Source organism: Oncorhynchus masou, chromosome 32 (assembly GCF_036934945.1).
Source record: "Oncorhynchus masou masou isolate Uvic2021 chromosome 32, UVic_Omas_1.1, whole genome shotgun sequence".
NCBI classification, from domain to species: Eukaryota; Metazoa; Chordata; class Actinopteri; order Salmoniformes; family Salmonidae; genus Oncorhynchus; species Oncorhynchus masou.
The window spans coordinates 36,389,877-36,404,072 of NC_088243.1; the positions used below are offsets into that span (position 1 = coordinate 36,389,877).

The 14,196-nt window shown below is 41.6% G+C and overlaps 1 protein-coding gene across 1 annotated transcript; it reads left to right on the forward strand.

The window, feature by feature from the left end:
- Nucleotides 1–109: 109 nt before the first annotated feature.
- On the forward strand, nt 110–7,804 carry si:dkey-13p1.4 (transmembrane protein 151B). The gene is made up of 2 exons (XM_064955655.1): nt 110–214; nt 6,230–7,804. Exons 1-2 carry the CDS (start codon nt 110–112, stop codon nt 7,802–7,804), a joined length of 1,680 nt encoding a protein of 559 aa, XP_064811727.1.
- Nucleotides 7,805–14,196: the final 6,392 nt, after the last annotated feature.

Genomic DNA, 14,196 nt, shown 5'->3' on the forward strand with positions numbered 1-14,196 from the left:
CCATTCGCCTTGGCTCCAGACCAGATGATCTGAATCTGTTGGGGACCAGAAAAGAAAGGGGTAGCCTACTGGAAGCTTTGACTTGATTCTGCCATGTCCAGACAGCAGCATGTTCTCTCCCGATTTGGACACGGATACCACTGCGGAAGACACAGCGCCCAACACCCCCAATGATGGAGAGGATGCACCTGCCAGCATTGATGTACTGGAGGAGGTGAGCGCTAGGATACGCGGTTGAACGTAGATTACATAATAGTAATGACAGCATCATCCTGAGAATGCGCATAATGATGTATTTTTTATGAATTAAAAGTATATGATAGATAGCCTTCTAGCCTACTGTATATATTTGGCGGAAAGGCAACTTTTTCATTGGTGCAAACAAGTGCAGCCCGCAGCCTTATAAGAAAAGGCACACAATGAACAGGCCTTACCTGTGGACCTATATCATTTTGATTGTTGCTATTCATGAGTAACTTGGCGGGGAAATGTCTATTTTCTGACAGAAGTTTGATCAGATTTAGATATGACTATCCTTAGGCAAACACCTTTTTAAGGGAAAAAAGTGGGCAGAATTTTGGGGGGCGTTTCCCCCCATATCGGACAACCCCCTCTCTATGCGGAAAATGGCCCCTGAAGATTAATGAGTTCAAATCCATTTATAAGTTTTTTTTATGTAGGAGTGTTTTAGTAATTGATTCTTAAAAGCTAAATTCTAGGTATATTATTTCAATCAAATAATGGAACAAAATGGGAGAGGGGGGGGGGCAAAACTGGGGAGGCAAACATACCCACTTAATATTGTACTACTTTATTAAAAAACAATTACAATTTTTCTCTCTAACCAAGTGGATTATTTGTATTCAGGCTCCCCTACTGGTATAGTGTATTAGGAAAGTATTTATACCCCTTGACCTTATCCACATTTTGTTACATTACAGCCTTAATTCTAAAATGTATTAAATAAATGTTTTCCGTCAATCTACACACAATACCCCATAATGACAAAGCAAAAACAGATTTTTTGATTTTTTTTTCAAATGTATTAAAAATTTAAAAATTAAATATCACTTCTACATACAGTAAGTATTCAGACCCATTACACAGTACTTTGTTGAAGCGCCTTTGGCAGTGATTACAGCCTCGAGTCTTCTTCGGTATGATGCTACAAGGGACACCTGTATTTGCAGATTTTCTCCCATTCTTCTCTGCAGATCCTCTCAAACTCTGTCAGGTTGGATGGGGAGTGTCGCTGCACAGCTATTTTCAGGTCTCTCCAGAGATGTTCGATCAGTTTCACGTGCGGGCTCTGTCTGGGCCACTCAGGACAATCAGAGACTTGTTCCGAAGCCATTCCTGCATTGTCCTGGCTGTCCTGTTGGAAGGTGAAGACCCCCAGTCTGTGGTCTCTAGCGCTCTGGAGCAGGTGTTCATCAAGGATCTTTCAGTACTTTCCTCAGTTCATTTTTCCCTCTATCCTGACTAGTCTCCCAGTTCGTGCCACTGAAAAACATCCCCACAGCATGATGATGTCATTACCATGCTTCACCGTAGGTGTAACAGTATAAATTTAGTCCGTCCCCTCGCCCCTACCCGGGCTCGAACCAGGGACCCTCTGCACACACAGACAACTGACACCCATGCAGCATCGTTACCCATCGCTCCACAAAAGCCACATCCCTTGCAGAGCAAGGGGAACCACTACTTCAAGGTCTCAGAGCAAGTGACGTCACCGATTGAAACGCTATTAGCGCGCACCACCGCTAACTAGCTAGCCATTTCACATCGGTTACATAGGGATGGTGCCAGGTTTCCTCCAGACGTGATGGTTGGCATTGAGGCCAAAGAGTTCAATCTTGGTTTCATCAGACCAGAGAATCTTGTTTCTCATGTTCTGAGTCCTTTAGGTGCATTTTGGCAAACTCCAAGTGGGTTGTCATGTGCCTTTTACTGAGGAGTGGCTTACGTCTGGCCACTCTACCATAAAGGCCTGATTGGTGGAGTTCTGCAGAGATGGTTGTCCTTCTGGAAGGTTCTCCCATTTCCACAGAGAAACTCTGGAGCTCTGTCAGAGTGAGCATCAGGTTCTTGGTCAGGGAGGTGACCAAGGCCTTTCTCCCCCGATATCTCAGTTTGGTCGGGTGGCCAACTCGAGGAAGAGTCTTGGTGGTTCCAAACTTCTTCCATTTAAGAATGATGGAGGCCACTGTGTTCTTGGGGACCTTCAATGTTGCAGAATTATTTTGGTACCCTTCCCCAGATCTGTACCTCCACACAATCCTGTCTCGGATCTCTACGGTCTATTCCTTCGACCTCAAAGCTTGGTTTTTGCTCTGACATGCACTGTCAACTGTGGGACCTTATTGGACAGGTGTGTGCCTTTCCAAATCATGTCCAATCAATTGAATTTACCACAGGTGGACCACAATCAAGATGTAGAAACATCTCAAGGATGATCAATGGAAACAGGATGCACCTAGGCTCAATTTAGAGTCTCATAGCAAAGGGTCTGAATACTTATGTAAATAAGGTGGGGGTTTTTGTATACATTTGCAAAAAATTCTAAAAACTCGTTTTTGCTTTGTCATTATGGGGTATTGAGTGTAGATTGACAAGTAAAACATTACATTTAATCCATTTTAGAAAAAGTCTGTCACGTAACAAAATGGAAAAAGTGAAGCAGTATGATTTCCGAATGCACTGTATAACGAAGTTTGTAGCTCTAACTTCATTAGATTATTTATATACAGTACCAGTCAAAAGTTTGGACACACCTATTTTATTTGTACTATTTTATACATTGTAGAATAATAGTGAAGACATCAACACTATGAAATAACACATATGGAATCATGTAGTAACCAAAAAAAGTGTTAAACAACTTTTTGTTTACGTTACAGCTTTATTCGAAAATTAATTAAATAAAACAAATTCCTCAGCAATCTACACACAATACCCCATAATAACAAAGTGAAAACAGGTTTTTAGAAATTGTTGTATTAAAAATAAAAATAGATACCTTATTTACATAAGTATTCATACCCTTTGCTATGGGACTTGAAATTGATCTCAGTGCCATCCTGTTTCCATTGATCATCCTTGAGATGTTTCTGTGTATAACTTTCCTAAATTACAAAATATTTAGATCAATGTATCTCAAAATCCTTTGCTTGGAATGACTTAAGTTGAGATGAGATAGATGAAACCCCACTCCAACCTATTCATCAGATGCAAGAAACTGTACTGAGTGCAATTTCTGTATCACAAAATATTCAGTTCTCTGGAGTCTAATAATGGCATCACAATTGATTTACCAGCAAAATACTATTTCATTTAATAGTTTCTCAGATTGGATGGAAGTGCAATCAAATCAAATGAAATTTATATCTATAGCCCTTCGTACATCAGCTGATATCTCAAAGTACTGTACAGAAACCCAGCCTAAAACCCCAAACAGCAAGCAATGCAGGTGTTGAAGCACGTTGGCTAGGAAAAACTCCCTAGAAAGGCCAAAACCTAGGTAGAAACCTAGAGAGGAACCAGGCTATGAGGGGTGGCCAGTCCTCTTCTGGCTGTGCCGGGTGGAGATTATAACAGAACATGGCCAAGATGTTCAAATGTTCATAAATGACCAGCATGGTCAAATAATAGGTCTGGGACAGGTAGCACGTCCGGTGAACAGGTCAGGATTCCATAGCCGCAAGCAGAACAGTTGAAACTGGAGCAGCAGCACAGTCAGGTGGACTGGGGACAGCAAGGAGTCATCATGCCAGATAGTCCTGAGGCATGGTCCTAGGGCGGGGGGGAGACAGGAAGATCACATCAATAGCCAAGAGCAAGATATGGCCTGTATGATGTCCACCCCTACCATTATATCTACATGAATATACTATAATTCTGCATTCAAAAGTACATTATTATGTATAAGACAGAAAACAACATAATATTCCTAAGAAATACATGTTCAAGAAGACAGAGCCTAGTAATGGATATGCGAGGCACAGAGAAGCTGGATTTTATAACCTGTAGTTAATGATGTGTACTCTGAATGCTGGAGTTGTACCTCCTGTCTGTCAGGCTATAACTACACAAGTTCCATCTGGGGAATTGGATGTGTGCAGCCTACCGTGAAATATAATATGTTTTTTTTTTGGTGATACATTTTTTATTGTGAGATTTGCTGTCCCCCCCCCAGAGGTCCTGACCCATGATGCTGTGTTGCCCTGTATGAGGATGCTCCAAAGTGGTATTTTTGACTTGTGTCGACGCCTGGTTTCACATGTCCCATCCGAGTCCGCCCTTTCTGTCATTCTCAGCATTGCTGACTGAACTCTCCCTTTATCACCTATCAGTTCATTCAATGTTTCTCGCATGAAGCAACAGTCATTCTTATTGGTGAAAAGACCATGACACTTCGTCTATGTGGTCAGTTGATCGCCATGGGTGGATGGCTTTTGTACACCTGAAAAGACCTGAATTAGGTGAAACAGTCAAAACATGACTGCTTCTTTACAACAGGACAAAAGTACAAATACAGTATGTACGTTTACCCTGCCTAAACGTTTTATGTCCAGTTGACTTAGGTCTGCGACACTATACTTATTGTACTGGAAATAAATAGAGCACTCTGGGACGATGCCTCTGCTGAAGAGGACACATTTCATTGGCAGTCAGAATTGCAAATGTGAGCAATTTTGAAGTTGCCAGGACAGACCGGGGTAGCCGCAATCAGCTCTTCACTTGACACTTAGCAGATATACTATACAGGGTACGAAGAATGTGTAATCCAATTACCTGTGCGTTTGATTCTGTTGTGGTCAAGTTAAGTATAGAAAGTCAATGTTCATTTTAGCAGCAGAGGTCACTGGGGGATTGAGGATACGCTTGCCCTGTTGGAAATGGCGCCTACTTACTGTAACACATGCAAAGATGGTTGAAAGGTTAGCAGTAACATAGTGGTGAGGAAGGATTTGGGTGGAATGTTAGAGTTGTACCTAACGTTATTTGCAGTTGTTTCCAGTGGTGTAAAGTACTTAAGTAAAAAATACTTTAAAGTACTACTTAAGTCGTTTTTGGGGGTATATGTAGCTTCATTTACTATTAACATTTTGGGCAACTCTTACTTCACTACATTCCTAAAGAAAATAATGTACTTTTTACTCCCTACATTTTCCATGACATCCAAAAGTACTTGTTACATTTTGAATGATTAAAAGGATAGGAAAATTGTCCTATTCACACACTTATCAAGAGAACACCCCTGGTCATCCCCACTGCCTCTGATCTGGCGGATTTACTAAACACAAATGCATCTTTTGTAAATTATGTCTGAGTGTTGGGGTGTGCCCCTGGCTATCCGTATATTTTAAAAACAAGAATCATTTGACAAGAACCATCTTGTAATAATTATTGAAATTATTACAAGATTCATTTGAAATGATTTATACTTTTGATACTTAAGTATAATTAGAACCAAATACCTTTTGACTTTTACTCAAGTAGTATTTTTACTGGGTGACTTCCACTTTTACTTGAGTAACTTTCTATTAAAAGGTATCTGTACTTTTACTCAAGTATGACAATTGGGTACTTTTTCCACCACTGGCTGTTTTCATTGAGCAAAGTAGCCTTCAATGAAATTCCTGCAAGCTACTGTACATGGTATCGCTTCAACCTAATTTACTGTACTTGGAGTTTCAAAAAGCTCAGCACGTTACAGCTCTGCTATATTAATTAGCATTTTGCCGACAGCAATATTGGAGCACTGCATTTTTTTTAGGCTCATTGGTGTGTACTCACTTTTCATCATGTTTTACCATTCTCTTTCATATGGTACAGTAGATCTATTATTCATGTGACCCTGTTGCTTTCTGACCCGTTGAAAACCTTTCAACCTGTATAGGTAAATCTGTATAGGTAAAGCTGTACAGCAAAAGCCTACATTGTGATCCAGCTCTCCTTAAACACAGAAATATAGACAAACTGATCAGACATGGCATGGCATCGCAAGAAAGAGGCAACGTAAAGAAATTGTTGTACTTTCATTAGAGATTCCCTAGGGAATTCTGGAAGTTCTTCAAAACACTGTTCTCCTTTTAATAACTCTGCTAAAAGCTATTTAAATGCAGCCATTTGTCATCCACAACTATCTTTTTAAAGTTAGAGTATTGTATGTAAGCTTTTCTCTCGCTCTCTCCCTTTTCACTACTCTCTCTCTCTCTCTCTGCAGCAGCGGCCTGTGAAGCAGTCATTGAGTGCCTGTATGTGCCGAGAGTCCCACTGGCGCTGCCTTCTCCTCTCCCTTCTCATGTACAGCTGCCTTGGCACTGTGGCTTGGTGCCAGCTCACCCGAGTCACAAAGCTCAGCTTCGACTCATCCGTCACCTCCCTGACAGCCTCCATTTCCTCACTCAGAGGGGTTGACATGGGAGGCCGCTCTATGATCTACCATGACAGCCCCTGCTCTGACGGCTACGTGTACATCCCTCTGGCCTTCCTGTTCATGCTCTATGTCGTCTACCTGGTAGAGTGTTGGCACTGCCGGGCTTGCAGTGAGCTACAGTGTAAGGCTGACGTGGATAGCGTATATGAGCGGGTATTGCGGATGCGACAGGCTCGTCCGTGTGTTTGGTGGAAGGCCATAAGTTACCATTTTGTTCGGAGGACCAGACAGGTGACACGCTACCGGACCGGGGATGCCTACACCACCACCCAGGTCTACCATGAGCGGGTCAACACACGCGTGAGGGAGGGAGAGTTTGACTACAGTCGCTGCGGTATGCGGGACGTCTCACGGGATCTGCGTGGACTGGAGAGCCACCCGGCGACAAGACTTCGTTTCACCAAGTGCTTCAGTTTCGCTGGGGCCGGACCAGAAAATAATTACCTCAACCAACGTGCCAGGTTCTTCTCAGAGATTGAGGGTTTGGATGACTACATGGAGGCTCGGGAAGGGATGCAACTGAAAAACGTGGACTTTAAAGAGCACCTGATAGCCTACGTGGACCCTGACCGGCTGCCCTGGTATACTTCTCAGGTGGCGTTCTGGTTCACTGCTCTGCTCATGCTGTCCTGGCCCCTGAGGGTGCTTATAGAGTACCGTACAGCCTTTGTGCACTACCATGTTGAGAAGCTCTTTGGGCTGGAGTACAGCCACAGCAGCCCCTCTCCAACAGAGGAGGAGGTTCCCATCAGGAGTGGTCTCCCTCGGGTAGATACCATGGACAGCACTGAGCTGGAGTGGCACATCCGCTCCAACCACCAGTTGATCCCCAGCTACTCAGAAGCCATGCTGATGAACCTGGGGGCTTCGGACTCTGGTACAGCTGATGACACCAGGTCCTCTAACTGCTTCCTGCTAGACAGCCACCCAGCCCAGAGCTATGGCACGCTGGTGCAGGACTGTGAGCACTGCTGCCAGCTTCAGAGCGAGGTTGGACAGAGGCGGGCCACCACCAGCTCCAGCTGTTCCTCCATCTTCTCCCATCATGCCTTTCACTCCCGCCTCTCCCTGGACACCTCACACTTCTCACTGTGCCGGATGTACGGCTCTCGGCGCACCGTAGGCCTGTGGAGGAGCCGCAGCAGCACACAGACTGACCGCTGCTGCGTGGATGAGCAGTGTTGCCGTTCCTACTCCAGCCAGCTGGCTCTCAACGAGAGCCCGCCCAGCTACCGGGACGCACGCTTCTTCCCCGTCCTCATTGTGCACCGACCCGAGGGCTGCGGTAGTGGGGACTCCACCACAGAGGTGCGGCGCTATTATGTCCGCCGGGGGTCCTGCTGCCTGGAGACCTCACTCTGAGGGACCAAGAGACATTTGACTGATTCAGTAACAATATATTCCAAATTATATTGAGAGTTCAAGAGCATATAAAGACTGTTCTGTTGACAACACTGAAATTGTGTTACACACTGGCTCTGTGTTGTATGTTCAGATTTATATAAAGGCTGCATAGTTCTCAGTCTCTTGTGCACGTTGGATCTGTATTGGTATTATCTCCTGCTGCAGACATGATTGTGAGTCAAACTAAAAGAGCTGGATTTGAATGTTTGATTCAGCGATGACCAGCTCTCAGTGCGGTGCATTTGGCATTATGTCATCGTGAAAAGTTGCCCTTTTCTGTTAAAAAAAGGACATTTGTATTGTCTTCATCCTGATGGGCCATATGTTTATTACTGTTACCCTGTTTAGTCATCATTGCCAATTTCAAAATGCCTTCATTGACACATTCTGAGTGTGTTTTCACACTTGGTCCTTTTCAGCCAATTTTTGGGAAATCAGTGCGGTTCGCTTAATTTTTTGTGTGCAGTGTGAACTCTCCAAAGGAACTCAGAACCCTCAAAAGAGTCCCCGAAGTGAACTGAACTGAGACCATCTCGAGATTCACTTTTTTAGGGCAATGTGAACACAATCTCCCCAGGTTCGCTTATCATTATTCACACACCACACACTAGCCACTGCAACACCATTTCCCAAGACATAACCCCTCACATTGGTGCCACAAAAGAGATGATGTGCAGGTTTGTGGGAAACAACGTGTGCCGTTTTTGGATATTGATTAGCGATTGTCAAGGATGTACAGACATTCAAAAATATGTGTGGAGTTTTTAGTTCAGATTATTTGTTTGCAATATGTGATCTTTTGGCTAAGAGAGAGCTGTTTATTCGATTGTGAGGTTTGAACATTATGAGAAGTCAACAACATATTTGGTGAGAATCACAACATAGGACCTAGAATTGATTATGTACCCAAAAAGAGCAGTAGCCTTGGGTGTACAATTTTCAATTACAGCCTTATCGTCAGTTATTCTTCTGCTATTTATTATGTTACCAATAATATGAACATGTTAATAACTTCTGATTATTATTATGTCTCATCTTTTAACTAAATTAAATATATTAGCTTCCAAAATGTAAGTAGGTGTGTCTAGCTGTCCAATAACATTGATGGAATGGCTTGTCCTGCACTTTGTAAAAACCCAGAGTGCATTGAGTGAATGTTGAAAACAGGAACCAAAACCTGTCTTAGCAATGTGAAAGCAAAGACAACTCGGACCACAAAACAAGGGAAGTGAACTGGCAAAAGTGTTGAGTCCTCATTTAAAGGCAAGGGCAATGTGAATACAAAGATAACGGAGTTCTTTAGATTATTTTTTTAAATCCTAGAGTTCACTTTAAAGAGGACTGAGATTGGTTCTTTTCAAGAGGACTATATGTGAAAACACCCTAAAACAACACCAAAGTCACAGAAAATCAAACTGCCTGATCTACATTGAACACAATATTGAGAAGTTATATTTTCTTTGCTTTTGCATGTTTCTAATGGAACAAAATGTATATGTGTCAAGTAAGTGAAAGTAGCATACTATGTACACTACCATCCAAAAGTTTGGGGTAACTTAGAAATGTCCTTGTTTTCGAAAGAAAAGCCCCAAAAAATGTGTCCATTAAAATAACATCAAATTGATCAGAAACACAGTGTCGACATTGTTAATGTTGTAAATGACTATTGTAGCTGGAAACAACAGATTTTGAATGGAATATCTACATAGACGTACAGAGGCCCATTATCTGCAACCATCACTCCTGTGTTCCAATGGCACGTTGTGTTAGCTAATCCAAGTTTATCATTTATAAACTCTAATTGATCATTCGAAAACCCCTTTGCAATTATGTTAGTACAGCTCAAAACTGTTGTTTTGATCAAAGAAGCAATAAAACTGTCCTTCTTTAGACAAATTTAGTACCTGGAGCGTCAGCATTTGTGGGTTCGATTACAGGCTCAAAATGGTCAGAAAAAAATTACTTTCTTCTGAAACTCGTCAGTCTATTGTTGTTCTGAGAAATGAAGGCTATTCCATGCCAGAAATTGCCAAGAAACTGAAGATCTCGTACAATGCTGTGTACTACTCCCTTCACAGAACAGCGCAAACTGGCTCTAACCAGAATAGAAAGAGGAGTGGGAGGCCCCTGTGCACAACAGAGCAAGAGGACAAGTACATTAAAATGTCTAGTTTGAGAAACAGACAGCTCACAAGTCCTCAACTGGCAGCTTCATTAAATAATACCCGCAAAACACCAGTATCAACGCCAACAGTGAAGAGGCGACTCCAGGTCTTTGTTTCTGGCGATTTTGAGCCTGTAATCGAACCCACAAATGTCGATGCTCCAGATCATCAATTAGTCTAAAGAAGGCCAGTTTTATTGCTTCATTAATGATAACAACAGTTTTCAGCTGTGCTAACATAATTGCAAAAGGGTTTTCTAATGATCAATTAGCCTTTTAAAATGATCAACTTGGATTAGCTAACACAACGTGCCATTGGAACACAGGAGTGATGGTTGCTGAAAATGTGCCTCTGTACGCCTATGTCAATATTCCATTCAAAATCAGCCGTTTCCAGCTACAATAGTGATTTACAACATTAACAATGTCTACACTGTATTTCTGATCAATTTGATGTTATTTTAAATGGACAAAAAAAAATTGCTTTTCTTTCAAAAACAAGGACATTTCTAAGTGACCCCAAACTTTGGAAATCTAGTGTAGATTACTGTATTACATAATGGTACAGTAGTAATTATTGTGCCTTAAGGGCAGTATTGATGTGCATCTTTAAAATATACAGTTGAAGTCGGAAGTTTACGTACACTTAGGTTGGAGTCATTAAAACTCATTCTTCAACCTCTACAAATTTCTTGTTAACAAACTATAGTTTTGGCAAGTTGGTTAGGACATCTACTTTGTGCATGACACAAGTAATTTTTCCAACAATTGTTTACAGACAGATTATTTCACTTATGATTCACAGTATCACAATTCCAGTGGGTCAGAAGTTTACATACACTAAGTTGACTGTGCCTTTAAACAGCTTGAAAAATTCCTGGAAATGATGTCATGGCTTTAGAAGCTTCTTATAGGCTAATTGACATCATTTGAGTCAATTGGAGGTGTACTTGTGGATTTATTTCAAGGCCTACCTTCAAATTCAGTGCCTCTTTGCTTGACATCATGGGAAAACCAATAAAAATCAGCCAAGACTTCAGAAAATAAATTGTAGACCTCCAGAAGTCTGGTTCATCCTTGGGAGCAATTTCCAAACGCCTGAAGGTACCACGCTCAGCTGTAAAAACGCATGTATAAACACCATGGGACCACGCAGTTGTCATACCGCTCAGGAAGGAGACACGTTCTCTCTCAGAGATGAATGTACTGTGGTGCGAAAAGTGCAAATCAATCCCAGAACACCAGCAAAGGACCTTGTGAAGATGCTGGAGGAAACATATACAAAAGTATCTATATCCACAGTAAAACGAGTCCTATACCGACACAACATGAAAAGGCCGCTCAGCTAGGAAGAAGCTACTGCTCCCAAACCACCATAAAAAATGCCAGACTACTGTTTGCAGCTGCACATGGGGACAAAGATCGTACTTTTTGGAGAAATGTCCTCTGGTCTGATGAAACCAAAATAGAACTGTTTAACCATAATGACCATCATTATGTTTGGAGGAAAAAGAGGGGAGGCTTGCAAACCGTGAAGCACGGGGGTGGCAACATCATGTTGTGGGGGTGCTTTGCTGCAGGAGGGACTGGTGCACTTCACAAAATAGATGGCGTCATGATGTTGGAAAAGTATGTGAATATATTGAAGCAACATCTCAAGGCATCATCAGTTAAAGCTTGGTCGCAAATGGGTCTTCCAAATGGACAATGACCCCAAGCATACTTCCAAAGTTGTGGCAAAATGGCTTAAGGACAACAAAGTCAAGGTATTGGAGTGGCCATCACAAAGTCCTGACCTCAATCCTATAGAAAATGTGTGGGCAGAACTGAAAAAGCATATGCGAGCAAGGAGGCCTTCAAACCTGACTCAGTTACTCCAGTTCTGTCAGGAGGAATGGGCCACAATTCACCCAACCAACCCAACTACCCAAAACATTTGACCCAAGTTAAACAATTTTAAAAGCAATGCTACCAAATACTAATTGAGTGTATGTAAACTTCTGACCCTCTGGTAATGTGATGAAAGAAATAAAAGCTGAAATAAGTCAGTCATTCTTTCTACTATTGTTCTGACATTTCACGTTCCTAACATAAAGTGGTGATCCTAACTGACCTAAGACGGGGCGGCAGGGTAGCCTAGTGGTTAGAGAGTTGGACTAGTAACCGAAGGTTTTCAAGTTCAAATCCCCGAGCTGACAAGGTACAAGGGTTGTTCTGCCCCTGAACAGGCAGTTAACCCACTGTTCCTAGGCTGTCATTGAAAATAAGAATTTGTTCTTTAACAGACTTGCCTAGTTAAATAAAAGGTCAAATAAAATGACAGGGAATTTTTACTAGGATTAAATGTCAGGAATTGTGAAAAACTGAGTTTAAATATAATTGGCTAAACTTCCGACTTCAACTGTTGCATATCTTGATTTGAATGTGTTTTATACATTATATTGTCATGGGAAACGTATTGACTGTATTTCTAAAGGTTCTCATAAAACTAATGTCCAAGTTGCTGGCAGAGTTTCTAATATCCTTATTCACCCAATCACAAAGATAATTGTCTGTTAAGACCTCTGGATGTTGCATTGCTTTTATTTATACTTGAATTCTGACACTTGAATCACCATTCATTTCATTATGTTTTGTCTCCCTGTGCTCAATCACGTTTGGTCAATCACATTCCAGATAGTACCTTTTCAAATGCTAAAACACTATTGAAGTCACACGTAGATCTATTTATCTAAGAGTTTGAATGATACTGTTCCAACAAAAATGCAAGCTATGTTCGAGAGCTAAATATGCCTACATGTAATTAAGCCTATAATTAGTCTCAACGGTGCATGTCGAGATACACACTCCAATTCTCAAAGTTAGATTGAAACGAAAATTGTAGTCTAGTTGTGAGTCCGAAACAGTTAAAAATGTGTTTCATAGAAATCATGATGAGATGATAGGTTTATGAATAATCATTATATTGCAAAATAACTTGGTTGGATGAAATGGAGATTGATAAAAAGGTATTGACAACATGTAAAAAGCAAACAGAGAGCAATACAAGTGTGCCATTTTAAATTAGTGACTATTAATAAAAAAGACATCTAACACAATCTTCTGGGTTTTGTGTAAGCATAAAATATGTTGGTTCTTGTTACATTGTTGCTACATTCACAGACAGCAACAAAAACTCACTGGCAAACTGTCAGCTGCCATGACAACATGTGGTCAGCAGCTCATAAATGTTAGCAGCATTGGAGGTGTTGGTTCTTCCTGAATTGTGTCAACTACAACATTGGGTAAGTGGACAGATAACAAAATATGCAGGTAAGTCAGTATTTTCCACTTTTTATGGTTTGGAATGTTTGAAGCATTTGAGTTTTGAATCATGTATCCTATACCAATCATTTAAGTGGGCTGGTTAGCAGTCTGAAGATACAGTAGCCCTATCATCCCTGTTATTGTATTTTATGTACTTCTCAGCAACATCAACACAGCAATGTGAGGCTTTGAATTGCACACAATTTATTTATGTTATCCCCTCAGCAGCCTCCACTGCTCTGGACCTATGGCACCAAGTACCAAGCCGAAGAGCACAGGGAACAAATCATTCAAATGTATCCCCTTAATCCTTCACCCAGGATGCTGCTGAGAGCAGAGGCTCCTGAGAACTCCCTCTATGCTCCCTGCATTACAAACCTACCCCATTGACTGCCAAAGGCGCCTTTACCCTCCCTAGTCACCAAGGGGGGCTCTTGGATTTCTTTAGGACAGGACCAATGTTTACAACTGTCTCAAGGAAGCCTCTACAGGAGGCAGGGAGGCAGTGGTGTGTATTCATGCTTCCCAATTTTTTTAACCAAATATAAATACATAAATGTTTGATCTTTTGTCTCTTTTTTTCATAATTTTTATTTCAATTCGCAAGAGGCTGAATGTATCTCAGAGGAGAAGGCATCCGAGCGAGTAAAACAGCGCCCCTCTGTCTATACGTGTAGGCCATCTATCTGATACTGTCTGGTCCAAAGGAGGATGACATTTTTGCCACCAGGCATTAAATGCAAGGGAAGCCAGTGAGCATTTTGTTCTCCCTTGACACATTTTTTTTTAAATTGCCCATTAGCTTTGAGCTAAACTGAGTGAGCTCAACTGTGAATGGTCCTGGTGAAAGGGGGAAAAAAGTGTAAAGGGAAGCCAGCTT